Genomic DNA, 25923 nt, shown 5'->3' on the forward strand with positions numbered 1-25923 from the left:
AAACATATGCTTTGTATTATCAGGGATGGGCAAATCTGTCAATTTCTGCTTCTTTCAGTTCCCCGTTTTTCCACTCTTTAAAAACTGATGTTTCTGATCAGTTTCCTCTTTTTCTTTAAGTCCTCATGAAAATTAATTGTGAAACTCAGCTACATGAGCAAAGAAAAAGCGTTTTATATGCGTAGCAACACTGTGACACCAGATGACGCTATGGAGGTCCGTCTTCCACCAACATGATTTCCCACTTTGAGGTTTACAATGCTTTTTTGGTGTGTCTAGATCCAGCCAGGATTTTGGAGTTAATGTACCCGTGCTTCTATGCATTTCCCCCTGTTATACACATTTTTGCAAAGCAATTTCCTTAATATAATGCATTTTTGTTATGCTATGGTTGCTAACATATGCATTTTTATGCACACTTTGCCCCAGCATGTGCATTTGTGTAACATTACTCGACTGGAGAAGTGCCATGCAAAATTCATGAGTTTCAAAGGATGGTAGTGTTTTGGTTTTTGTATTTTTATTTTTTTGGAAGCTGCAAATTAGGGAGGTTCACCTTTAACCGTGAGCTCATTTCTTCCCTTATCGCTATGCATTATGTACATAATTAAATTATGGAGGTGAAGGTGAAAACTTGGTGAGAGAATATGCACTCCCTGCCAAGATTCATTTGCTCAGTGTTATTTCCCACCAATTTCCATGGACAAATGGCACACTAAGGCCACTGTGTCCAAGGCTGAGTTTTCTAATCTCACAACCACATGAGCAAATGTAAAGTCTGTTGCGATTTGGCCACCGTCAAAAAGAAATCTTTATGTTTAGTGGGGTGGGGTAAAGTTTTCAGACCCAAATAAATATTGCCTTTCACTGTGCTGCAATAATGGAAACATTCAACTTCTGGCAGGGAACGGAATTGGCGCAAAGCCCGATAGGTACGTGTTTTGCTTTCCATACAAACAGTTTTGTAGTTTTAATCTTCACTTGCTCATGTGGCACCTTTCAGAGGATTTTTGGCTGTAAGTTTGATTGTGTTATAGGAGGTTCAGAGGTTCAAAGCAGCCTTCTATTTTTAATCTGCCAGGGGAGTTTAATTCCCATTCTTTCATGCCTTATAAGTGCTGCAAAGATAATTACTTAAGTGATATTCCCGGCACATGTTTTCTGCTCTGGCTTTAAAGAGGTGAAGCAGAGCACACCTTATATGATACAAAGCTATCAAAACACAGCAACATACCCTCCAAGTGTCCCTATTTTCCAGGTACGGTCCTGGAATTACCAAAAGCCATCCTGGCTCCTGATTTGATCCTGGAATGTCCCTAGTTTCCCTGCCAGTACTTGCTGCCACTGAACTCGGGGAGAAGGATGAGCCACTACTTGTCTCGAGCAGGGCCAGCAGTGGCAATAACAGCTGTGAGGGAACATCCCATGGCCTTTCCATGTCCGCCACTGTTGGCCTCCACCTTTGGGCCGCTTGTAGCAGAGAATGGGTGGAGAGAAGGAGAGGCTGCTACCATCAAGGCACAACCCAATGTGACACACTGGCTCTGAGGGGCAGGCAGAGGCCACCTTGGGTGGGGGGAGTGGAGCGAAGTGCAAGGAGTCTTGATTTCTTTAAAAAGTGCTTTGTGCCCCCACATCTAATCCTGCCCCTTTCTGAAACTTATTTGTTTTTCGTTCAGTAAATCTACCAAAGAATGAAGTAAAATTAAATCAGGATTAAGGGGTTTTCCCCTGGACAGTGTGTGTGCTGTGTTCGATTTGTGTTGCAGTTGTGGAAACGCTCTGTGGCAGCGGATGGGCCACAAATGGGGGGCCGAGGAGGGTCAGTTGTGGGGAGTGAGAAATGTCCCCATTTTCATCTGAGGAATGTTGGGAGGTATGCAACACAAAAGTGCATGTGATTACTCTCAATAGTTTAGGTCAGGCGTAGGCAAACTCGGCCCTCCAGATGTTTTGGGACTACAACTCCCATCATCCCTAGCTAACAGGACCAGTGGTCAGGGATGATGGGAATTGTAGTCTCAAAAACATCTGGAGGGCCGAGTTTGCATATGCCTGGTTTAGGTAACCGCAGTTCATTGTTGTAGCGTATATCATCCATGACCCCCCTCCCTTAAATAAAACCTGTTTAGGTAATGGAAAATTTAGTTGCAACAGTATATATGGAGCACAAGAACTTTGCTCTTGAAGTTGGCTCCCAAAGTTGTTTTAAGTGCAGGCCAGCTGTACCTCTTCCAGACAGAATAATCCGCATGCATTTGTTCACTTGTGCATTTATCACACTTAGAAAGATTGCACATTTAAAACTGCTCGTTGACTAGGGCAAAGACTATATAATTAAAAGAAAAGGGAAACTGGGAAGAATAAAGGAGGGCAGGGGCAAGAGGTAACCTTAGCTGCTCTCAGGTTTATCTGCCATCATGAAGAGGGAGAATATAGATTTCCCTGAACAGGAAAGGTAATTTTTGTGAGGGCAAAAACCAATCAACTCCTTCCTAATCCTTATCTTTCCTTGAACATGCTTGTCAAGGGCAGCCTGTTCAGAAAGGAAAAGCAGCCATAAAGCCCTGCCATTTGAAACAACTGTTGCATTGCCATGCAAAGACCATTGCAAATGGTTCTCACCTGCAGATATAATGATAGCGTCTGGTTGGTTCTCATGGGATGGATGTTGGCAGTGAAGCTCTCATGAACCTCAAAGATGTGGCCACAGTCTAACATAGTTTCTGTCTCTTTTAAGTTATCTGAAACAGGTAAGCGCAGGCATAGGCAAACTCAGTCCTCCAGAGGTTTTGGGACTACAACTCCCATCATCCCTGACCACTGGTCCTGTTGGCTAGGGATGGTGGGAATTGTAGTTCTAAAACATCTGGAGGACCAAAGTTTGCCTATGCCTGGGTAAGCATTTAGCAAGAGCAAAGGCCTTCCCATCTCCACCACCCGCCATCATGATGTGACATCAGAAACTGCACTTCGCACCTTCCAACTTCCTTGGGGTTCTTAAAAGGACAAAAGCTGTTCCTCTGCCAGAGAACAAAAACTGGGTTCCCTCTAAGATGTCAGTTGTCAGCTCTGCCCCAAGAATTGACAAGCTTCTCACAAATGTGCCCCCATCTCCCTCAAACGGTTAGCTCTCAACTAGCCTGGCAAGTAGTCTCAGGTGTCCTTGCAGGGACATTTGTGCAGAATGTCAGGTTTGCATTCATCAACTTTTAAAAAAGGTGATTTCTATGCTTAAAAAAACATTGTGGCACTGGGAAATAATTTCAGAGTGAGTCAGGCAGATTTTGAGAACCGCACGGCTGTCAGAAAGGGAGCAGTGACATTTCAATGGCAAGAAATAAGACACACGCTCTCTGCTTTTTACTCCTCTGTCTCGCTCTCTCGCTCCCCCTCTCCTTCCCTTTGAATTAAACTGTACACTTCTAGGCTCTCGCATACCTTATAGGTTGGGTTACCCATGAGGTTGAATATTTCAGTATGTCCCACTTTATGTGCAATTTGAGTGCACCCACCTCTATAAACCCTTTCCCAGCAGTTCTTCTGTCAGATTCTGTTACTTCTCTAGGCTTAATTTATGAAGGGGGAAAAGAAAAGGAAGCTGCGATGAGAGCACTTAAGGCAGGAAATTATTAAGGCAGGAGAGTACCCCTGTTCCACTAGCAAAGCCCTCGTTATGGATCGGTCTATATTGATTATGACATCATATCTTTCTGGAAGTTATAGCTGAGTAATTCAGATGTAGTTATTATAAGGCTGAGAGACTGACTTGATGGGAGGCAAAATCCATTCTAATCCTTGCTTTGCGTCCAACACATCCAATTTTCATTGGTTCCATTTATAATAATAAATACCCCTCATTAAGCGGAGAACGGTATGGCAACATTATTTAATATGTGTGTGCAATTATGAGGCATAGAAAACAAATGCCGGAAAAAACATAATCACAATTTACATATTAAAGATGAATCATAGCACCCTTCAAACGCCTTTATTAGCTGGAGTTTGTGGGGTGTTTTTTATGTTGCACACTGATGTATTCTTCCAAAGGGTTTCCCCCATTATTTCACTAATATGTGTTCTGCAATGGCACGTAAAATGAGACCAGGTACTTTTATTTTTATTATTTCTAGGTAATTTTAGTATGTGAAAAGAAATGTATTAAAGCATAGCTAAAATAAGCATCCAAGCCTCTTTTTTTTTTTGAAATCCAATAGCCCATTGATTTGGGCAGCATAATTTGGGCGGGAAGGCCCACGTCCAAAAAAAGTCTCGAGTTTCCTTCTCCCTTTGTATGCCTTTATTCCATTCGTAAATGAAATTGCTAATTGTGCATACTGCATATTGATTGGAGAGGAAGCAGATTCCAAGTGTTCTAAAATAGTTCTTTTAGCAACTACAATGCCCTTAACAGTAAATGCCTGTTGAGCTACTGGGAAATGACCAGATGCTGCTATATATCTCAGGAGGAGTTCTTTAAAATTAAATTACATGATGTCAGACGCATCAGATTAAATGCATTTTGAAATTTAGAAGAAAGGCGACAGACCGTTGTGAACATCTACAACATAGAAATCAAATTAACCTCCTGGTAGATTGTTATAAGAACCTTCCCACTCACCCCATTCCTAAACTAATGGAATAATCTAGGCTTGTTCCAGCAACTTTCACATGGGCTAAGGTGCTCTGCTGATTAGCAGTTTTCTTTTCTTCTAACCTCTCCAAAATACTACATTTAAATTTTTTTGTGGTTTTAAAGTGTCATGATTATTGGAGTCTGAGGATGTGGACAAGCTGTTTGAAGAGATTTGGACAACCACCTTTGCCCATCTTGGCTTCTTTTAACTAGCTGTAGGAGGTTGACAGGGTGGGTCCAGGGCGTGATGAATGCTTTCCTGGAGAAGGAGACTGTGGTGTGCCCCCTTCCTTAAGGTCTCCCCGGATCCAGAAGTGCTAAACCACTAATGCCAATTGTCAAATATCCCCTTTGGGGGCAAAATGCTTGAGAAGGTGGTAGTGGACATGCTTGGAGGAAGCTGATTACTTGGGTCCCTTCCAGTCAGGCCTCAGACCTGGTCATAACACTGAAACTGCCTTTGTCACCCTTGTTGGTGACATTTATCAGGAGAAAGATGGGGAGAGTGTGACCCTGCTTGTTTCCCCTCAATTTTTCAGTAGCTTTTGATCCTTGGTATCTTTCCAGAGCACCCCAGGAATGTGGGGACTGGGAGCAATGTACTTCAGTGACTTCACTCCTATTTCCTGGCCATTTCCAGAAAGTGGTTGGAATGCTGACTGCGCAGCTTCCATGAAGGAAGTGAAAGATCCATTTGCTTGGGAGAAAGAATTCAGACAACACCTGCAGATGAAACAGGAAGGACTGTGTGTTGTTGGCAAGAGAAATAATCATGGTCTAATCACTTATAAGCACTTTATAAATTTGTTGAAATGTACAAAATCCTCCTGTTACTTCATACTTTTCAACATTTCTCTGATAAAAATAGGGACATCCTATTCCATAATAATTTTATTTATACCCCACCCATCTAAAAGGTTTCCCCTAGCCACTCTGGGCAGCTTCCAACATATACATAAACCTTTAAAAAAAAAAAAACCTTCCCTATACTGGACTGCTGTTGTCTTCTAAAGATTATATAGTTACTTATCACCTTGGCCCAGGTAACCATACCTGCCAGCATTTATCTGATGAAAATATGGACGTCCTAAGGAAATGTGGGATGTTCCAGGATCAAGTCAGAAACCAGGACAGCTTCTGTAAATCTGGGACTCTCACTTGGAGGGTCTCATATATTTAATGTCATAATATAGTCGCAGAAAGTCATGAGAAGATATGGTGGTAATCATAATCAATGCCAAAAAAAAAATACAGATAGCTGTGTTAGTCCATTGTGTGTCTATGGAGTGGGGAGGGGGGAATAAAAAACAACAACAGTGGTATAATACTTTCCTTAGGACCTACGACAAGGACAGAGTGTAGTGAACAAGCTTTTGAGCCCACAATTCTTCATCCAGCTGGACATTAAACAAATATATAATAAAACTTTTAAAAAAGCGGTGGAGGAGAGAATGAGAAAACTGGGTATGAAGCAAAAGGCCCGGACTACTGTCCATTCTTGCAGTCGTAAGATGGCACACATGAAGTCTTATGCAAACTATCAGTGCAATCCTATACATGTGTAGTAAGAAGAAAGGTATATTTTGCTCAATGGGCTTTCTCCCAGCACTAATTAAATTAAATTAGATCATGATGTATGCAAAAGAGCTTTCAGGTTCACCAAAGGTTATTAGAACATCATGGCTGTTTCCCTTTCAAAAATATAAAAACCAGCAATATTTGCCTCTGAATATTGCAGCAATTCCATATTTGCTAATTGCTGAACCTTTCAAACACTCTGGGTGCTATCAAACAAAGTTGTTCCATTAGCTCAAGGATACTTGGTTGCGCAATGAAACTTCTCCCTCGCCTCTTTCTGTGCTCCTCCTGTCTGTTCTGTGGTTCCCTCAACCATCTGGACCAGATTTGGGGAGGGTTTGGAGGGGGCACATGGGAAGAGGAGGGGGAGTTCTGTTGTGCAGGTGGAAATCTTTGCACATATGGAACTATTTTGTTGGATGCCTCTGTCTGCCCACACATCAATGAAAGTGGAGGAATCCCAAGATTGTAACAAGAGGCTGAATTCAGGACACAGTGTGTTCAGCCTGAGAGCTGTACATTATTGCCTGTACTAACCCTTCGCCCCACCAAGATGCTCAAAGGTTAGCACAGTATGACCATGTGGGAATTGATAGCAAGGCAGCATTTCCATCAATACAGAATTGCAGGCTGAACACTTCCCATTTTCTAGAGGAAAACATCCTGTTCGCAGAAGTTTGTGTGCTGCCAAATCAAAGTTTCCAAGCAGCGTAAAGCTTGCCCACACAGGAATGGTGCAATTTTTATGAGGTAAACTTGGGGGAGATGGGTGGTTGATACTCTACAGAGAGATTATTAATAAGCCAGAGGATGTTCACAACTTATTTTCTTCATCCCTGCGTACACCAAGAGCGAAGATATTCATGGTGATGCTTTTAAGGCATCCTTTCAATTATAAATGATTCTCTTAGCCTGGCAGGGGAATAGGGAAAATGCCAACAGAAGAGACTGCTGGGTACTTGTTTGTGAATGGAGACATTTCTGAGGTGCTAGAGATGGCTGCGTATGCATTTCTCTGTACTCCTGGATCAAGCAGCATATATTAGTTTCACAGAGTAAGTCAAAGGAAGCAAGAGTTTGGGCAGAGTTCTGCTCCACCTGTTTTGCATTCCTCTCTCTCTCCCATTTGCTGTCTCTCTCTCTCACACACACATAGCCAGCATTTAACGACAATCTCTACTTTGCATGAATATGCAGTTTAAAAACAAAACTATGACCCAGTGCTCAAGTTAGAGCAGATAATGTAGAGGGGCTCTTAATGAAAATCACATTCCCACACTGCTTAAATGCCCCCCCATTGTGCTCCTTTCACCTGTTACCTTCTAAAAACAATAGCTGAAGAAGGCCTTCAGAAAAGGGTAAGGGGGACAGACTGGGGATGGGTGGTGGAGCTATAATTTGATCACCGCTGTGGCTCGCCACAGCTAGCAGCCTGGAAGACAGGAGCACGGATTAAAAATGGACATTATTTTTGTTTAATATACAGCAGCGGATCCCTCTCTAGTCAACTGGAGCAAATGCTCTTCCAGTAATTTTCGAAGGAAGTGTTTTTTTTTGGTGGGCTTACAATTATTATCTTTTTAGTACATTCTCTTCTCCTTAGACCTAATACAGAAGAAAGGGGAAGAGCTATGCAGATGACTGCTGTTTATTAACAATCAGCATGACTTTGCCAAAAGGAAATTGCTACATGTGTAATGTTTTACGGGCCATCAGAACAGCATATTCCTCCAGTAACCATAGGGGAAGACTCCACCTGCTGGTGTGTTTCTGAGTATTACTGCACTCCGATGTGGCTAGCACACAATGCCTTTAATGCACATTCAGAACATATTCTTTCCCTCAAAGAATTCTGGACACTGTAAGTTTACCCCTCACAGAGCTACAATTCCCAGCATCCTTTAACAACCTACATTTCCTAGAATTATTTTTTTTTGGGGGGGTGCTCTGAATGTGCTTTAAGAGCACAGTGTTGTCCCCACGGCATGAGAAACAGCTATTTCATAGTATTAACCAACTGAGGGGAAATTGACCTTGCTGCTCTGGTTTCTAAGCACAGACCTCCATGTGTCCCTATTTTCCAGGGACAATCCTGGATTTACAAAAGCCATATCAGTTTCTAATTTGATCTGAGAATGTCCTGCTTTTCCTTAGGACATTCCTATTTTCATTGGAGAAATGTTGGAGGGAATGGAGTTATGCAACCTCTCCCCAGCCAAGATGATAAGTAACTATACAACCTTTAGAAGACATCTGAAGGCAGCCCTGTATAGGGAAGTTTTTAAATGTTTAATGTTTTATTATATGTTGGAGGCTGCCCAGAATGGCTGGGGCACCCCAGTCAGATGGGCAGGGTATGAATAATAAAATTATTATTATTTATTTTTATTATTATTATTATTATTATTAAACAGGACGCCCCTATTTTCACTGGAGAAAGCCCTTTATCACAAGGAAGGTTTACTGCCCTGCACCAGCTGTGTTCCAACCGTAGCAGAATGAAGGACAGAGACTACTTTGCACTGCTGTAGTCCATCATGTAATCTCCACTACATAAAAGCAGGGTTGAGGAACATTTATTCTGTCAATATTGCAGCATTTCCTTGAGGGGGGGGGTTCTGCTGGCATGTTAGCAGTGGGCAGGGCCTGAACCCAAGATGGGTGAGCCACCCATAGCCCCCGCTCTTTAATAATAATAATAACTTTTTATTTATACCCCGCCCTTCCCGGTTCAGAAAACCGGGCTCAGGGCAGCTAAGAACAAATTTAAAACACTTAATTGATGCAACAAAAAACAGCATAAAATACAATATAAAACGTGAATAACAATAAATTCAGAATTCAAAAAATCAATTTAGGGGGGAAATCCATCCAATAAACATTAGATGATCACTAGGGCTATCTGGCTAAATTAGTCCTATTTGGGCCAGTGAGGAGACCAGGGGAGAATTAGATGTGGGATCCCAGTGCGGGTAATGACACTCCATTCTGCTGTTACACTCATGAGTCTCTTGTGGACTTCCTACTGACATATGTTTAGCTATTTTGAGTGTTGGATTCAAGGGGCTTTTGGTCTGATCCAGCAGGAATCTTCTTGTATTATAAGAAGAAGTGTAACTGAGTCCACTGGGTTTCAATTCAGACATAGGGCTAATTATATTCCTCTTATGATAGCAGCCTTATCAAAGATGTGGTGTATAATCAAAACTTCATGTTAACGGCCTCATGCAACTTTCCCATTGAGTCAGCACAAGCATTAATCTGCTGCTCTTTAAACCAGTATTTCTAGATAGCTGCGTTTAAAACAGCAACAGCACAGAGGTGTATTTTCCTCCAGCTGTAGGTTTGTCTGCAGCTTCTGCCATCCAGGCACACCACAGCTGGTAGCAGGATAAAAAGAAACGAGTTTATAGGAAACCACAGGGAGCAATGCTAACTGTATCACCTTCAACTCTCTAAGAAAGAAACTATTGTCTGGCTTTAGCCTCTATTGCTTTGTTCTGTCCCTTGTTCATAAAAAGAAGAAGAAGAAGAATCAGCCCAGAAATATCAGTAAGCTATTTTAAGAACCAATGAAAAATCTTGCAAATTCTAGCTACTAAACTAAGTTAGTATTCTGGTAATAGTAACAAAGGCATTATAGGGAACGTGCCACACACAGCCCAAGAGTTTGAAAAGGAATTCACTGCTCATGGTATATGGACACACCGTTCACGTAAATTTACAAGATTTAGTCTTATGACACTTTTGACCAGAAGGGGTGGGGGTGGGGCAGATAATCTATTTGTATCTTAAGAACATAAAGAAAAGCCCTGCTGGATTCTGTTTTTATTATGTATTTTGTGTGTTTTATATTGTTGTTATTGGACGCGGGTGGCGCTGTGGTCTAAACCACTGAGCCACTTGGGTTTGCTGATCAGAAGGTCAGTGGTTCGAATCCCCATGACGAAGTGAGCTCCCGTTGCTCTGTCCCAGCTCCTGCCAACCTAGCAGTTCAAAAGCACACCAGTGCAAGTAGACAAATAGATACCACTGTGGCAGGAAGGTAAACGGCGTTTCCGTGCGCTCTGGTTTCCGTCACGGTGTTCTGTTGCGCCTGAAGCGTCTTAGTCATGTTGGTCATATGACCCAGAAAGCTGTCTGTGGACTAATGCCTGCTCCCTCAGCCTGAAAGCAAGATGAGCGCCACAACCTCATAGTCTCCTTTGACTGGACTTAACCATCCAGGAGTCCTTTACCTTTACCTTACTGACCTTTATTGGCATAATGCTTTATATTGTAATTTTATGTTGTGAAGTGCCAAGATCGATGGGTACAGGGCAGTATACAAAATTAATGCAATAATAATAATATCTTGTTTCCCACTCTTGTGCTTTGATGCTGGAGGTGATGCATAGTGCTCGGGACCAGTAGTTCTTGGAAGAGCTGCTTCTCTGAAATCCTTTCCCAATTCCAACCATTACTTACTATTTGGATATAACAAGTGGAAGTGAGAATAAGAAAGAACGAAATAGCACTACTTGTTCTTGAATGCAATTGCCTATTCTCTGTGAGTGAGCAACCTGAAAGGTTTTCAGGATACTCTTTCCAGACGGAAATAGAACAGCTCATATGAAACCAAGTTTACATTCTACAATGGGCATAACTAAATGACAAGAAAACAAGAAATGTTTTGAGTACTATAGTACTAGTCCTATAGGCTGTCACTGCCAGTGGGAGAGGGAGTTCATGTCATTCTTACTGTATATACCCAAAGTCAAGCTATTGCAACCTTTAGAAAAAGCTTGACCCTTCTGCATACTCTAACACAGTGTTTCTCAAACTTGGGTCTTCAGCTGCTGTTAGACTACAACTCCAATCATCCCTAACCACTAGTCTTGCTAGCTAGGGGTGATGGGATTTGTAGTCCAACAACAGCTAGAGACCCAAGTTTGAGAAACGCTGTTCTAACGTTTGTGTGACTGGCTTCTCAAGCATATGTGGATTTTCAGCATTTGTGTGGTAGTGAGACCAAGATTTCCTTCCTCCTTGCTCACTGGTGTCTCAACTCATGCCATCCTGTATGAAGCCCCACCATGTCTCTGGAGTTATTGTTGTAAAGTTGTGTTCTAAGAAATAAAACTTTCAGAAGGACAGGGTTATAAAGTGAGGCTGAAAATGACTGAGACGCTGAAAATCCTAGCAAACTCATGAATCTCATCAGCTGTGCATGGAGAGCCTGTAACAATTTCCCAGCCTCACATCCCCTACTGTGATCGAAGAGGAAGGAACAAACACCAATAAAAATGCAAGGACTTTTAAAGCAAAGTAGTGTTGGTAACACGCTGTGGGTAAATCCTCAGCGCCTAGGGCTTGCCAATCGCATGGTTGGCGGTTCGAATCCCTGCGGCAGGGTGAGCTCCCGTCGTTCGGTCCCAGCTCCTGCCCATCTAGCAGTTCGAAAGCACCCCTAAAAGTGCAAGTAGATAAATAGGTACCGCTTTAAAGCGGGAAGGTAAACGGCGTTCCGTGTGCTGCGCTGGTGCAGGTTCGCCAGAGCAGCGATGTCACACTGGCCACGTGACCCGGAAGTGTCTGCGGACGGCGCCGGCTCCCGGCCTCTAGAGTGAGATGAGCGCACAACCCTAGAGTCTGTCAAGACTGGCCCGTACAGGCAGGGGTACCTTTACCTTTACCTTTAGTGTTGGTAACAAATCACGATGACATCACCTGCAAGCCTCATAGGCTGCAATCCGATGCTCTGCGAGCAAGTTCCATTGAATTCAGTGGGGTTTATTTCTGAGTAAGACACATGCTGGATTGTGCTTACAGAGTCGAATGGAAAGCGCATGGAAATGGCGCTGTTCTTTCTGGAACATTAAGTGCATAAATTGATCCTAAATGGTGTTTGGCTCCATAGTCTTTTGTGATTTTGCTCATTTCAGTCGCACGCTTGGAAAAGTGTGAATGTATGGTTGAAATCAACAAGCACAGGTGTAATACATAGGTATATTTTTTGGTCAAATTTACAAACGCTGGGTTTCCTGTTCCCCTCTGCTGAAAAGGTTATATTGTAGCCCAGCTAAGAGCTCAATAAAATGGTTGTTAAGCTCATTAAGCTGCAAATAAAAAAGCATATTATGACAAGAAAATGCACATATTTGACAGGAATAATTTCATTAATTGCCGGTTGGAAGGAAAATTACTGACCTGGTTGTGAGGCTAATAGAGGAAGTAATTTATGTTTTGCGTTTTCACAAAAAGTTTTACAGAACTAAGGGGACAACCTGTCGGCTTGGGAGTAGTCAGCCCCTGCACAGTGACTTCATTTTGCAGTACTTCAAGGGAGGTCAAAATAATTAATTATTGCGAAGGATTTATCACAGTCCTGCAGGCAAAATAATTAATAGTAAAAGACTGAATTGTGGAGATCACATTCATAGAATTATAGAATTGTAGAGTTGGAAGGGACCCCAAAGCTCATCCAGTCCATTATTGTATTGTTGCACACCACCGCTATAGCTGAGCAGAGCAAGATTCCCAAGTGCTCCCCAGGATTTGTATTTTGTTTGGAAATGAGGCACAGTGGAGACTGCGGTGTCTTTATGATATGTGGTTTATTTACACACATATATACAACCTGAGCCTATGATGGAGGGGTTCTGAAGGAAGACCTTCAGAAGGTCTTATTTTTCCCTGCATCCTCTGATTATCTAGATTTTCCCTCTTTTCTAGCAAGAAGCCTTCTAACCTTAACCAGTTTCTGGAACTGGTGTTACCGCTATACCACTTTCCCATTCAGTAGGCGTTGAACACCCTTGAGAATCCAAGGAAAGGTTCCCGACGCAAGGAAAACCAATAGGTGCCTCCTGTTGATTCATAGCTGCCACATGCAGCATTAAAAACACTTATTTAAAACATTTATAACCCATATTTCCATTGTAAGGCCGGCTTGCATCATAGGAAAGCAGCCCGGTAAGCATATCACAAATAAACAAACAACAAAGCCAGCGGCAGGTCACAACGGGTAAAACAATCTGATAACAGGTAATCAGCTCATTGTACTAAATACAATAAACAGCTGCATCTACGCACTAAGGAAAAAACAAAGAAAGTAGCAGTTTTGCCTATCTCTGGTACAAGCAAAATGATTTTAAAATGGCTCATTAATTGTGTTTTAGGGGCTTTTAATCATTTGTTGCGGATGTTACTCTTTTATACCACAATCCAATCCAAACTAGCTCCCGTGTGACTTTTGTTTATGGAAAGGGTATTGTAATGTGTATGGGTTGTTCGTGCGTAAGTTGCCGCCTCTCCAGGCTTTGTTGCCTTGCTAAACCTTTCAGTCTGGGCAGCCCTTCACTTTGTGGCTGCCTCAGTCGCTAGCAGAATCCGTCAGTGGGCGTTTCTTAAATCTTTTCCAACATAAAAGTTGTTTGACACCCAGTCTCCTCCTACTCTCTCTGTGCGGAAGTCTTCTGCGCAGGGTGGGCGTGGGTAGCAGAGGACCCGTGCTCTCCCCGCTGGTGTCCGGTGAAGAGTCCTGGAGCCCTCTCGCCGATTCCCCCATCAGCCCCTCTATATCCCTGGTGTTGCGCTGATTTGCTTCCCCATCTGCGGAGCTGCCTCTCTCCCTGCTGGGCCCTTCTCCAGCATCATTTGAGAGCCTTCCCTCCGCCTCTAGCTCCGATGTCAGTTCCCTGACAGGTATATAAATGCAGCCTTTAATAAATAAATATAAACCATTCCACTTCCTCTTTACTTCACACAGAAATAATCCTTTTCTTCATACCCTTGTGTTCTTGTCTTGTTTTGTTCTGTTTTAGGTTCCGTAGGTGGTAAGAAATCAGCCAGTGGACAGCCAGGAGGTACTAGCCAGAGCAACAAGGAGCCCCAGGAGGTGGTCTCACTGAAGGAGAGGATGGCTTTGTATCAAGCAGCCGTGTCCAAAGTAGAGATCAGCAATTCCTCTGCGAATGTAAGTGAGCCACCTTTCCCTCCTAAGCCTTTAGTTCGATAGTGTGCCAGTGTTCTTTGCCTTCATACCATCCCTTCGGAGCAAATATTTGTCAAGTGATAATGTTCCATCCTGCCTTTCTTTCATGAGTCACGTGATAAGAAGGCACAATTTTCCCTGTCTGGTCCACCTTAGGCTGTTCGCACAACCAGTAGGCAAACAGGTAAGCAGAGCAACGTGACCATTTGTCATAGCTTGTTTCAATAGCAGCACATGTGGAGGTATTGCCCCTGCTTACTCCCCCCACCCTGTAAGATTTTATTAAAGTTTTTTCATAATAGAGTAAGATGAAAGAAACTAATCTAAATAAAAACAGGAAGGAAGGAAGGAAGGAAACACAGAGTCCTCTCTCAAAGGTGGATCTTAACCCTTGTCTCACACAGAAAGTGGTGGACCCTCCTCCAAACTCTCACCTGGGAGCTTTCCTTTTGCTCACTCTGGCAGGTCTTCCCTTCCCTGCCTTTCACTCAGTCAATGTCCTTCACCCAACCATCCATCACCTTCATGTGTCTCTAATCCTTGGACCCCAATAATGGCCCAGAGCAGAGGACATCAAAGGAAAACAAAACAAAAAGAAAGAAAGAAAAAATGATAAAAGAAGGAAAGGAAAGAAGAAGAAAAAGAAAGAGAAATGACAAGGACTTCTGGTTTTCTACCTGTCAGTTACATAAAAGAAATTATTCAAAAAAACTCACTCTAGGATGACATCCAACTTGTTCTACCTTCTCTTCAGCAATATTTCCCCAATCTTCAGACCCAAATGTCTCAAATTAATTCATTTTCCTTTCCCCACACATACACACAAAAATCCAAAAGAGTTCTCTAATTAGCTGCTGCTTACCTTGATGGGGTTGGGCTGGGACTGGCTGATGGTGATCAGCGATTGTCCTACCAATGTACTCGCATGGTCCCAACCTCACCCTCACCCTGCCCTGACACACTTCTATCCCTGATAAACATCAGTGATGTTGGTGCTGGGGAATTGGCTCTGTAGCTCCTCCCTAGCACACACGCCATTACAGAATGCGCTTGTTATACAGTCGTACCTTGGAAGTCGAATGGAATCCATTCCGGAAGTCCATTCAACTTCCAAAATGTTCGGAAACCAAAGCGCGGCTTCCTGCAGCCAATCGGAAACTGCGGAAGCCCCTTCAGATGTCTGGCTTCCAAAAATAGTTCGCAAACCGGAACAGTCAAACCGTAACGTTTGTGACGTTCGGGAGCCAAAACGTTCGACTAGCAAGGCACTCAACTTCCAAGGTACGACAATACTGACAAAATATCCTGGGATTAAGAGGCCCATTACTTAGCTCCACAGTTCTTCCAAATAATGTATAGTGGATGCACCTCTTTTGGAGTTAGGGACCTGGTAGTCATATTTGAAAGGCGGTAAGAACTGACCCTGTCCTCAACTGGAAGTCCAAGGAAAGTGTCTGATTGTGGGCCCTACTGAGGGATAACAAAAATGATTAGAAGCTAAACTCTTGGGGTTTGCTCTGAAGGTGTAACTAATTCCTGGAGAGCTCAGGAAAATAAATTGCTCACTGCAAAGATAATAACGTGGGTCAGAGGGATCGCCGCTGTGCTCCCACTTGGGTGCCTGCTTTCTGCTCAGAAGTGCTGACGTCAGCTCTCCCAATGGAAGCTTCTGCTCACGGATTAATCTTTGCTTAGCTGCATATGAGAATTCACGTCCAAGGCATAATAAAATGAGCCTGGACTCCTGTTTGCTTTTGCGATGTTTGGCAAATCCTAAAGTCAAGGAAACAAAAGTCAATCAGATATATCAGAATAATCTCGTTTCATGATGCAAAGGGAGCCATCCCAAATTAAGGATATCTTTTAAAAGTGTGTGTGAAGTAAATCCATAGCAGTGTGTATGATGGATTTTCAACCTTCAGAAAGGAGTCCAACTTTTTTTTATGGAACGCCGAATGGAACATAAAAAGCCCTTTACTCTCCCTATGTAAGCGAATGTCTGCTATTCACTCGTGTGAAGATAAATGAAGCTCTGCGCTTGTAGACATCTTTCAGATGGAGCTGAAAATTGCCTCCCAGCCCTAACCCTAGAGGCTTCAGCCTCCAGTAACAGTTTGGATGGAGGGGGCATATTGCATATCCAACTGGGAAAAAGCCGGGTCTGTATCTATATGGTAGAGAATAAACCTCTTACTCTCAGGGTATGCTACATTGAACTCCTTGGAGAAAAAAGTGGAATATAAATTCAGTAAATAAAATACATGCATACATAACCCAAGCTAATATACAGGGTGAGTCCTTTAAAAGAGGCCCCATGGATACAGAGTACACCTGTTCCACAGGGCCTCTTTTAAAAGACTCACCCTGTACAATAGGTTGGATTCAATGTCACACTGCCACACATGGTTGTCAGCACATGCATTCCTGCTTGCTCAATGGAACAATCTCTCCTCTCCTCCATATGTAAGCAGTTCTACTTACTTAATTACACACACACACAGCCAATTCAGTGGGGAGGGAAGAAGGGGGAAGTCCTTGTATGGGCTGGCCATAATGAGACCTGTTAGTTGAATTTGGCCCAATGGGTTGTATTCAACCAAGTCCTGCTCAGAAAAGACCCACTGAAATTAATGAACCTAAGTTAGTAATGTATATTAAATTCAGTGGGTCTACTCTGAGTAGGACTAGCATTGCTTACCACCCAATGAATTGTATGGCACTGCTCATATTTAGAGCAGACTAATTGAAATCAATGGCTGGGACTGATTTTGGTCATTGGTTTCAGTGGGTTTACTCTGATTAGAATTTATTTAGCTACATTCCAGCATTAATGGTACTTTACGACTGCTGTGTAGCATCTTTTAAAATTACCTAGGGTTAAATATAAGGTATGACAGATAAAAATTTGTACTGTGTACATCATACTGCTGGCCAATTTCTCTTCTTCCTGCTGCTGAAGGCATAAAATCTGTTCGAATTGGCTTAGTCAACAGAGAAATGAGATCTGCTTACACTCTTGTCACTTGATAAACCAGTTAAAGGAGTAGGAATAGCTGCAGATTCCCATGGTGGCGGCAGCTTAGTATTGTTGTAGTAGTTGTTGTTGCTTGAAATGACTGCATTGCAGCCACAGCTGCCTCCTGTTGTAAGAAAAGCAACAGGAATGTTAAAAGATCATTGAAATAATTAGTGAATTGTAATGAAGATGGATTCTCTAATCCCAGGAAATATGGAACCAGCAGAAGGCTTGATGCCTGCAGTCATATCCATGGTTCTATAAAATTGGCTGCTTTACATAGGGTAATACACCATTACCAGAGTGTTACAGATGCTCTTGTTTTGTCCATATCCTCCATGTTGCATAATACCACTACTACTACTAATAATAATAATTTTATTATTCATATCATACCTATCTGACTGGGTTGCTTCAGCCTCTCTTGGTGGTTTCCAACACTCATAAAAACATAAAAAATATTTGCACATAAAAAAGCTTTCCTATACAGAGCTGCCTTCAGATGCCTTCTAAAGGTTATATAGTTACTCATCTCCTTGACATTTGATGGGAAGGCGTTCCACAGGGTGGATGCCACTACCGAGAAGGCCCTCTGCCTGGTTCCCTGTAGCTTCACTTCTCACATTGAGGGGGCCACCAGAAGGCCTTCAGTGCTGGATCTCAGTGTCTGGGCAGAAGGATGGAGGTGGAGACGCTCCTTCAGGTATACAGGGCTGAGGCCATTTAGGGTATACCCATTCCATCTCACCTGCATGTGAAAACTTATGTCAACGCACAAGATGCAGCTATGCTCACAGTTAGGGACACCCCTGTTGTGGTGGGGAAAGGTCACCTCTCTTAGACCCCATGCTTTGTGGGGAGGGGGCTACACCTGACACTGGCAGCTACAGCTGGCAGCCCTGCTGCCTGACTAGCTCTGCCACCACCTATCAACCCAGAGAGGCTTTCCAACTTCTCCCTTCCTAGAGCAAATAAGGGAGGGATGAGGTGGAGGGTCTCAATGCTGCCACTAAAGAAACAGCGAAAGTGAAAATGCAAGGGAATTCTCTCACGCACCTGAACCACGCAGGATTGAACTTCCGATGCACAGAGACATCATTCCTGCTTTCTACAGATTTTGGCCACAACAGTTGCCAATTCAGCTGCATCTGTTCCTGTTCCACACCTGATGTCACATATGACATCGGATTTGGGGCAGATGGGCATGGTTTCTGGGCCAAATGAGGAGGTCTGGTGAGAAGCTCTCCATCCCTGCTACACACATACTTAGCAGGGAACAAGTCCCATTGAACTCAGAAGCACTTAATATTGAGTAGTCATGCGCTGGAATGCACTGTTATAGTTGCTTTATATATAGAGGGTAACTTGAAACAGAGATGGGGCAAATTTTAATTCATGAGGCTGTAAGTTCATGGCACAATACTTATTTTTGAGGCTGTTTTGCTTTCGGTGTGTTTCTGGGTAAGGAGGAATGAGCAATAAAATATTAAAGGTCCCGTTCCTTGCTAACAGTGAGTGATCACTTAAATTTTCGCAAACAAAATCTGTCTTCTTTGATATATTAAAAACACGCCCATACGGCAGTTTGGGTAATATGCAAATTTAATATGAAAATCGGTTGGTTGTTTAAAAGTCAAGCAATTAAGGAACTACAAATCTTCTTTTGACAGCCCCATTTAATAGTGCCAGAATACAAGTATCAAAATAAAAGTTCCACGTATAATACTTAGAGCTTGGGATTACTAAGTGCCTCAGAGGAAGTACCCAGGTAATGTGTAGACTTTAAAGGTATTGCCTAATCTACTTCTTGCTGTTTAGTTGGTGGGAGCACAATTCAAAGTGTTGGTGCTGACCTTTAAAGCCCTAAACGGCCTTGTCCAGTATATCTGAAGGAGCGTCTCCACCTCCATCATTCTGCCCAGACACTGAGGTCCAGCGCCGAGGGCCTTCTGGTGGTTCCCTCGCTGCAAGAAGCCAGGTTACAGGGAACCAGGCAGAGGGCCTTCTTGGTAGTGGCGCCCACCCTGTGGAACGCCCTCCCACCAGATGTCAAAGGGAAAAATAACTACCAAACTTTTAGAAGACATCTGAAGGCAGCCCTGTTTAGGGAAGCTTTTAATGTTTAATAGGTTATTGTATTTTAGTGTTTTGTTGGAAGCCGCCCTGAGTAGCTGGGGAAACCCAGCCAGATGGGTGGGGTATAAATAAATTATTATTATTATTATTATTATTATTATTATTATTATTATTAGTCCCCAAACTCTACAGCAGGGGAACATGTGGACCTCCAGATTTTTCTGGATTCCAAGTCCTATCATCCCTGAGCATGGGTCATACTGGCTGTCAGAAGCACCAACCTGCACAGAAGATTGGGGGGGGGGAGTGATGACACGTATGTGACGTCAGGATGCCAGGAAGAGCTAGGGACCAGAGCCAAACACAGTGGCAGTGTGGCTTCAATGGCCAGCTGCTCCTCCCCTCTTGTGCTTGGCCTTCTCCTCCTGCTGTTGCCGCCACCGGCCAGGGGCTGCTTCCCCCGTCTTTCTGTTATGCAGCAGCAACAGCAGGAGAAGGAACCATGAGCCGCTGAAGTTGTGCCGCACCTTGCTGGGTTCGACGGCTGGCCGCCTCTTCCTCCTCCTGTCGCTGCCACCAACCAGGGACTGCTTCCTCCCTCTTTCCCCTCTGCGGCAGAAGGAAGAAGAGCCAGCCACTGAAGCCACGCCACGCTTGCCTCCGCACTCGGCCTTCTCCACTCCCTGATCATTGTGGGTGGGGAGAGAGAGCAGGTCCCTAGGAATTGGTGCCTAGGAATTGGAGTTGAACAACATCCGATGGGCCACATGCTCCCCATCCCTGATAGTGATGTATGACCAACAGGTGTCCATTGGGCATGATGAAGCAGCAGTAGCAAATGCCCTGCAGTTCTTTAGACCCGCACAGCTGAAAACGGCTTGCTCCTTTTGCATAGCACTGCAATATGTAGCTGAGAAGGCTGGTGAATGAAGTGTACTTTTGTGTGTTGTGCAGGATACTATGGGTCATTTGCATATTGTGTCGTGATGCCTCTACTCTGCCCTAAGCATGCACACAGTCCAGTACACAGGAGCCACAGGAACAGGACTTGCCACTGGGAGGGGGTTGCCAATTCCTGCCACTCACAAAGGAATATAGGAAGTGCCTTATGCTGAAACAAACCTTTGGTCCATCTAGCTCAGTATTGTCCACACTGACTGGCAGCAGCTTTCTGGGATTTCAGGGCAGTGAGCATTTCCAGCCTTACCTACCTGTAGAGATATTAGGGATTGAACCTGGAAATTTCTGCATGCAGCGCAAATGCTCTACCACTGAGCTACTGTCCTTCCTATCTGAAGAACAGGCCTCATACATTAATTAGACAAAACATATTCTCTCTCATTCATATATGTGTGTGTGTGTGTGTGTGTGTGTGTGTGTGTGTGTGTATGTATGTATATATTTCTCTGAGTGCCTTCACACAATGCAGTATTCAAATGTAACTTGTGTTTTTCATTTGTTCGGAAATAGTGAAATTACTGTAATCAACCATCCTACAATTGCTTCTCATTGCCTTCTAACACCTCAAACAATCATCCAACAAAGGGCCATTGTATATTATTATTATTACTATTATTACCTTTTCTACCTGTCATATGACAACTGTTGCATTCGAGCTGCTTGGTTGATTGACATTTCACTTTTGGTCAGAGAAAATGTGTATTGCAAGTTTGTTTTTGTGCTGGAGAGAGAAAGAGATACACTGCTTCCATAATTAAAATAGAGAATTTAATGGAAACCTGTAATCTCTCTTCAAATCCAAGAACTGTATTATGAACTCTACACACCTTTGCATTGTAAATTTACTGACTATTGAATGTTTTGTGCCATTTAAGGACTCAATACGCAGCTAAACTTAACACTGAAATTAGAGCTACTTTCTCCCAAACAGGATGTCTGAACAGACAGTAGATATTTGCTAGTGGCCTTTTATATAAGTAACATTCATCGGAGAGCTTAAAGAGTGTCAGACTAAAATTGCCCACCACAAATCATTGAAAATTCACTGGCTTGCGCTAGGCATGCATGAAATGGCCGCTTGCTAATATAACTGGCTGTTCACATTTGCTCTGCCAAAACATAGATCTTCAAACGTAACTTCATGTCTTTTGCATCCTTTGGAAACCGGTGCTGTTTTGTTAGGACATGCCTAGTTGCTCATCAGATATATGTACTAGCTACCCAAAATGACTTGGACATTTCAAGAAAATTACATTCCCCACTGACTTGCTAGCTGCTATAGTGTTTTGGGGTTGTTGTTGTTGTTGTGAAGAAATATGTCAGATCCTAGCAGCTTTGGCTATTTAGTGCCCTGGTGTGAAATTGCCATTTCAAAACAGAGGACCCCAAATCTAAATGTAAGGTGTGACACCTCAACTTTCCCTTGATATAGTCCAAAATGCTTGCCATTCGGCAGGAACCAGGAGGGAGCCGTCTTTGTTGGGAAAACAAGGTCCATGTGGATTTTGTGCAAGGCAACAGAGGTGTGTGTGGAAGAAGGAGCAGCCCAGCCCCCAAGTGTGTGTCTGGGGTTGACACACAAGGTCATAAACAGGGTTTGATTTTTAACAAACCGTGCAGGACAAGAACTTCCATGCCTTTTGTTAATGTGGAAAATCTTAATGGAAAGCTCTGCGCACTAAACTGAGAACAGTTTCCCACCAAACTAGGGGGTGAAGTTGCCAGTTCCTTATCAGGAGAGTGTTTTTATAGACTTTTTGGTGGTTTAAAAAGACATTTTAAAAATACCATACCTGGTTTATTAGAGTTCACTTCTCTTTCGATAGACAAGACGTGACTCTTTTTGCTAGAGGTAGCCTTTCCCAAGGTCACTGCTTCCACCATCTCCTAGTTTGCAACAAAGTGTTCAGTTAAACAGGCAGAGTGCTATATTCTAATGAGGTCCAGTCAGCAAGGTAATTTGTCACAAAGCAGTGGTGTCCAATCCCCCTGCCACGATGTTGCTGCTTCCCATCTGTCTTTGGATGGCCCTAATGCCCTGCAAACCACAATAACGAAAGTTACTTGTACCACTAGGTTAGATAGAACATGACACAGAATTTTTGCTTGATTTGTTTGGGAGGGGACGGACGCGTTGCTAGGATTTTTAGTTTAAGTTCTTTTCTTTTTGACACTATACCCTTCTTCATATCTCTTTGCCATGGTCTCCTTGCCACTCGCTTCCCTTGAACGTGATGTTCTTGGCCCTTCGGTGGGTTTCTTATTCTTCCCATGCTGTTTCCAGCCCTGATACAGAGAAAAGCGTGTCTTTTTGTGCTTCCATAATAATCTGCAAAAGGTGAGATCCAGATGGGAGGGAGCAACTCCCCCCTACTTGCTGTGGGGGAGATGAGTGAGATTCTTTTTTGTAACAATATTACCTAGGAAGTCAACTCCTTGTGACATGTAAATCGTTGTGAATAAAGGTGAAGATCAAGATGGTCCCCTCTCCACAGTGGCGTAGCATGGGTTGTCAGCACCCGGGGCAAGGCAAGTAATTTGCACCCCCTAACTCGTGGATTTGCGCCCCCTAACCTGTGGATTTGCGCACCCAGATGTTGCGCCCGGTGCGGCCGGCCCCCCCTGCACCCCCCACGCTACGCCACTGCCTCTCCATTCCACATACTGAAACCAACTGGACTGCTAGTTTAATTTTCCCTTCACCACACCAGAGGATGGCAGGCTGGCTTGAAGGTTCAAGGCACGTTGTGTAGCATATTCAACTGTTTCTTCCAATATTTCATTGCTGCTGCCTGCCCCCACCCAAGTTTCTGCTTCCTGAGGCAGCTTCTTCACTTTACCTAATGGTAGAGATGGTTCTGATATCAGTGGGCAAATATACCATTTAAAAAGTATCCCATTGCTGCCACTTCTTCTTCTTCTTCTTCTTCTTCTTCTTCTTCTTCTTCTTCTTCTTCTTCTTCTTCTTCTTCTTTGTGGATGTTAGTGGCAAAGTAGCATGTGTTTTTTTGTTTTTGTTTTTAAAAAATCAATATGTTTTTGAAGCTATTTTGGGAGGCAGTTTCTTAGCCTTGGAGTTATGAAGTCTCTGAGTGAATTCATACCTGTCCAAAACATGTTTGTTTGGGTGTTGTTGTGGTTTTTTTTAATCCCACAAACTTGCACAATGCACTCTGGCAATATATCCCCTTGCATTCCTGGAAAACAAAGTGCGCATTGGAGATTTGCAAAGTGTGTGCTCATCTGTTTTTCACAGCTTTAATATATAAGAACGCTGGAAGCAAATGTGCAGATTTGTCAAGCTGGCACCCAAAGAATGAAATATATGCTTCACCCACTCACACTTGGATATTAGAGAACAACACAGTGATGTATAAGAAACAAATGGGATCTCTATACTTAGGGGCAAACGACATGTTATACAGAAATGCACGCAATGCAGCTGCAGCAAATTTTATCAGAGAAGCCGTGTGTGTCCTTTACCATTTCCGATGGGCCATCTTCTTACTCGAGATCTTCCTTCCCCCCTCACATCTGGCATACACATGTGGATCTTGAGGATAGTTTGGAGGAAAGGGGAAATGGCCAGCGGAAAAAAATGGAGAAAGGATGAGGCACCTCCTGGTCACCTGAGGCTTCTGGATCAGTGTTTCTGGCTCTTGCTAGACTACAACTCCCATCGTCCCTAGCTAGCAGGACCAGTGGTCAGGGATGATGAGAATTGTAGTCCCAAAAAATAGCTGGCTGCGCAAGTTTGGGAAACACGCTTCTAGATTCAAACAGGCTGCTTTTCTTTAGAAAGAGCAGTCATTGTCAGTGTGTCATGTGCATTTGTGCATGATGTCTATAGCTTGCCCCAGGCCAAACATGCACGTGCATGACCCAAACTCCAGGCAGAGCTTTGGATCTGGGTTATTACCCTAAAGCAGAAATGAGGAACCTGTGGCTCCCCAGATGGTTTTGAAGCACAGCTCTTGTTTTTCCTGACCATTGGCCATGGTGACTGTGGCTGGGGGGAGTTGGGGTTCACAGTTTCCCACCCCTGTCCTAAAATTACCTGCTGGTTCACACTCCCTTCCTGCCTCCTGCTTCCTGCTCTTACATGGTAAAAATAAAAGGATCCTATTAGCACAGAGGAAAACAAAGGAAGATAGATAGGTAATGGGCAGATCCTAAGTGGTGGTGATTAGTCATCATTGTGGTTGTCAGGAGCCAGTGGCTTCCAGATGCATTGTGGATCCGCCACTGTTTTAAAAGTCTCGCTGGAATCCCAGTTTCCAAGTTGTCATTGAGCCTCGGCTTTTCTAACTTACTTTGTGGCTCTCTCTGGGTCAGTGTCTGAAATGCAGTTCTTTCCAAACACAGAGTGCAGCGTGCATTATTGTGCTAATCCATCTGCGTTATGGAAGGGGCCTCTGAGACTTTGCATGTTGGTTTTGAAAAGAGATTAATTCGTAGCTGTGTAGCGGCAGAATCTCTTCGTTGTCTCTGAACACCTGACAGTGTAAAGTAGTTAATGGTATTGAAGAAGCTCTGGATTAGGGGATTCTGAAATCTGCTTATTGTTAGTATGGCTTTAATCTTTTAAATCAATGAGGTAATAATACCACAGCAAGCTTCTCTAAGTAGGAATCTTCATAATGTACAGCCCATTCATATTTTAAGGATTTTGATGGCAGCCTCCTAATAGGTTTGCTTTCTAACTTTGGCATGGCTTATTAAGAAATGTATGCGAATGAGCTGCTGTTCAGGATACAAGGAACAAGTGTCAAAAGGCATTTTCTGCATAAAAAACAACATCATGCATAATAATTCGCATCTTACACTTTGTGCACTTCTAATATTTTAAAACTCCTTTTTTAAAAAACTGACTTTTTAGGAAAACAAAACAAAAACAATCCTACAAAACGCAGAAGCGTCATTTGGGAGAACAGGCAGAATAGCAACTATGGTTAAGTAAGATGGTGGTTGAGAGACAGCGACTGGTTCAATTCACCCGGCAAGCTTCATGGCTGGGTGAGGATATGAACCCTCCTCTCATGTATCCTAATCCAACGCTCTAACCACTATACCACCCTTATTTGTCCCACCAGGCTCTCGAAGAAACAGAGGCTTGTAGGATACCTGGAGGCTTGGCAAGCGTGAAGAACCAATTTGAAAAAGCAGAAACGGCCACATCGCAGAGTGCTCAGTACCAATACCAGCAGAAATCTGTACAGGTAAGAAGTAGTAGAATTAGCAATGGTGCTTGTGTGGAGGGTAGTCCTAGTTTTAAGCAACAGCAAGATGTATTGACCTTGTAAGCCACCTTCATATAAATCAGGGTGTATGCTTACAGGTGACTTTTATGGGCGGTTTTTTGTTTTTGTTTTAAATGTGTGATAGCCCATTCATATTTACAGGACTCAGCTATACAGCTGCAAATAAAACGTTTTAAGTGTGTTTTAAGTGCAATACACAATGTGACACTAGATGGCGAGCTTATGGAAAATTCAATGTATTTTTAAAAAACGCTTTTTGGAAAAAGCATTCCTAGAACTTTTTTTATATGTGTATAGATTGCAACTAAAGACTGTCAATATTAAGAACAGGGCTTACTGCATCTTTTCATCATGTTACCATAACCCAAACTTGGTCTGTTGCAGTTCATATTTTGTTAAACATACATGCTCTCAGCCAAAT

General features: G+C 43.1%; 1 protein-coding gene across 1 annotated transcript in view; it reads left to right on the forward strand.

The window, feature by feature from the left end:
* The window catches only part of XIRP2 (xin actin binding repeat containing 2), a 79390-nt gene that overhangs the window by 8973 nt on the left and 44494 nt on the right, over positions 1-25923 (forward strand). The window contains exons 2-3 of the mRNA XM_082236539.1: positions 14020-14171; positions 25335-25460. Coding sequence (XP_082092665.1) covers positions 14115-14171; positions 25335-25460 — 183 coding nt within the window. The 5' untranslated portion in view covers positions 14020-14114. The remainder of the gene's footprint in view (positions 1-14019; positions 14172-25334; positions 25461-25923) is intronic.

The sequence above is a fragment of the Podarcis vaucheri genome (assembly GCF_965113315.1).
Source record: "Podarcis vaucheri genome assembly, chromosome: 1".
In the NCBI taxonomy this organism is placed as follows: domain Eukaryota; kingdom Metazoa; phylum Chordata; class Lepidosauria; order Squamata; family Lacertidae; genus Podarcis; species Podarcis vaucheri.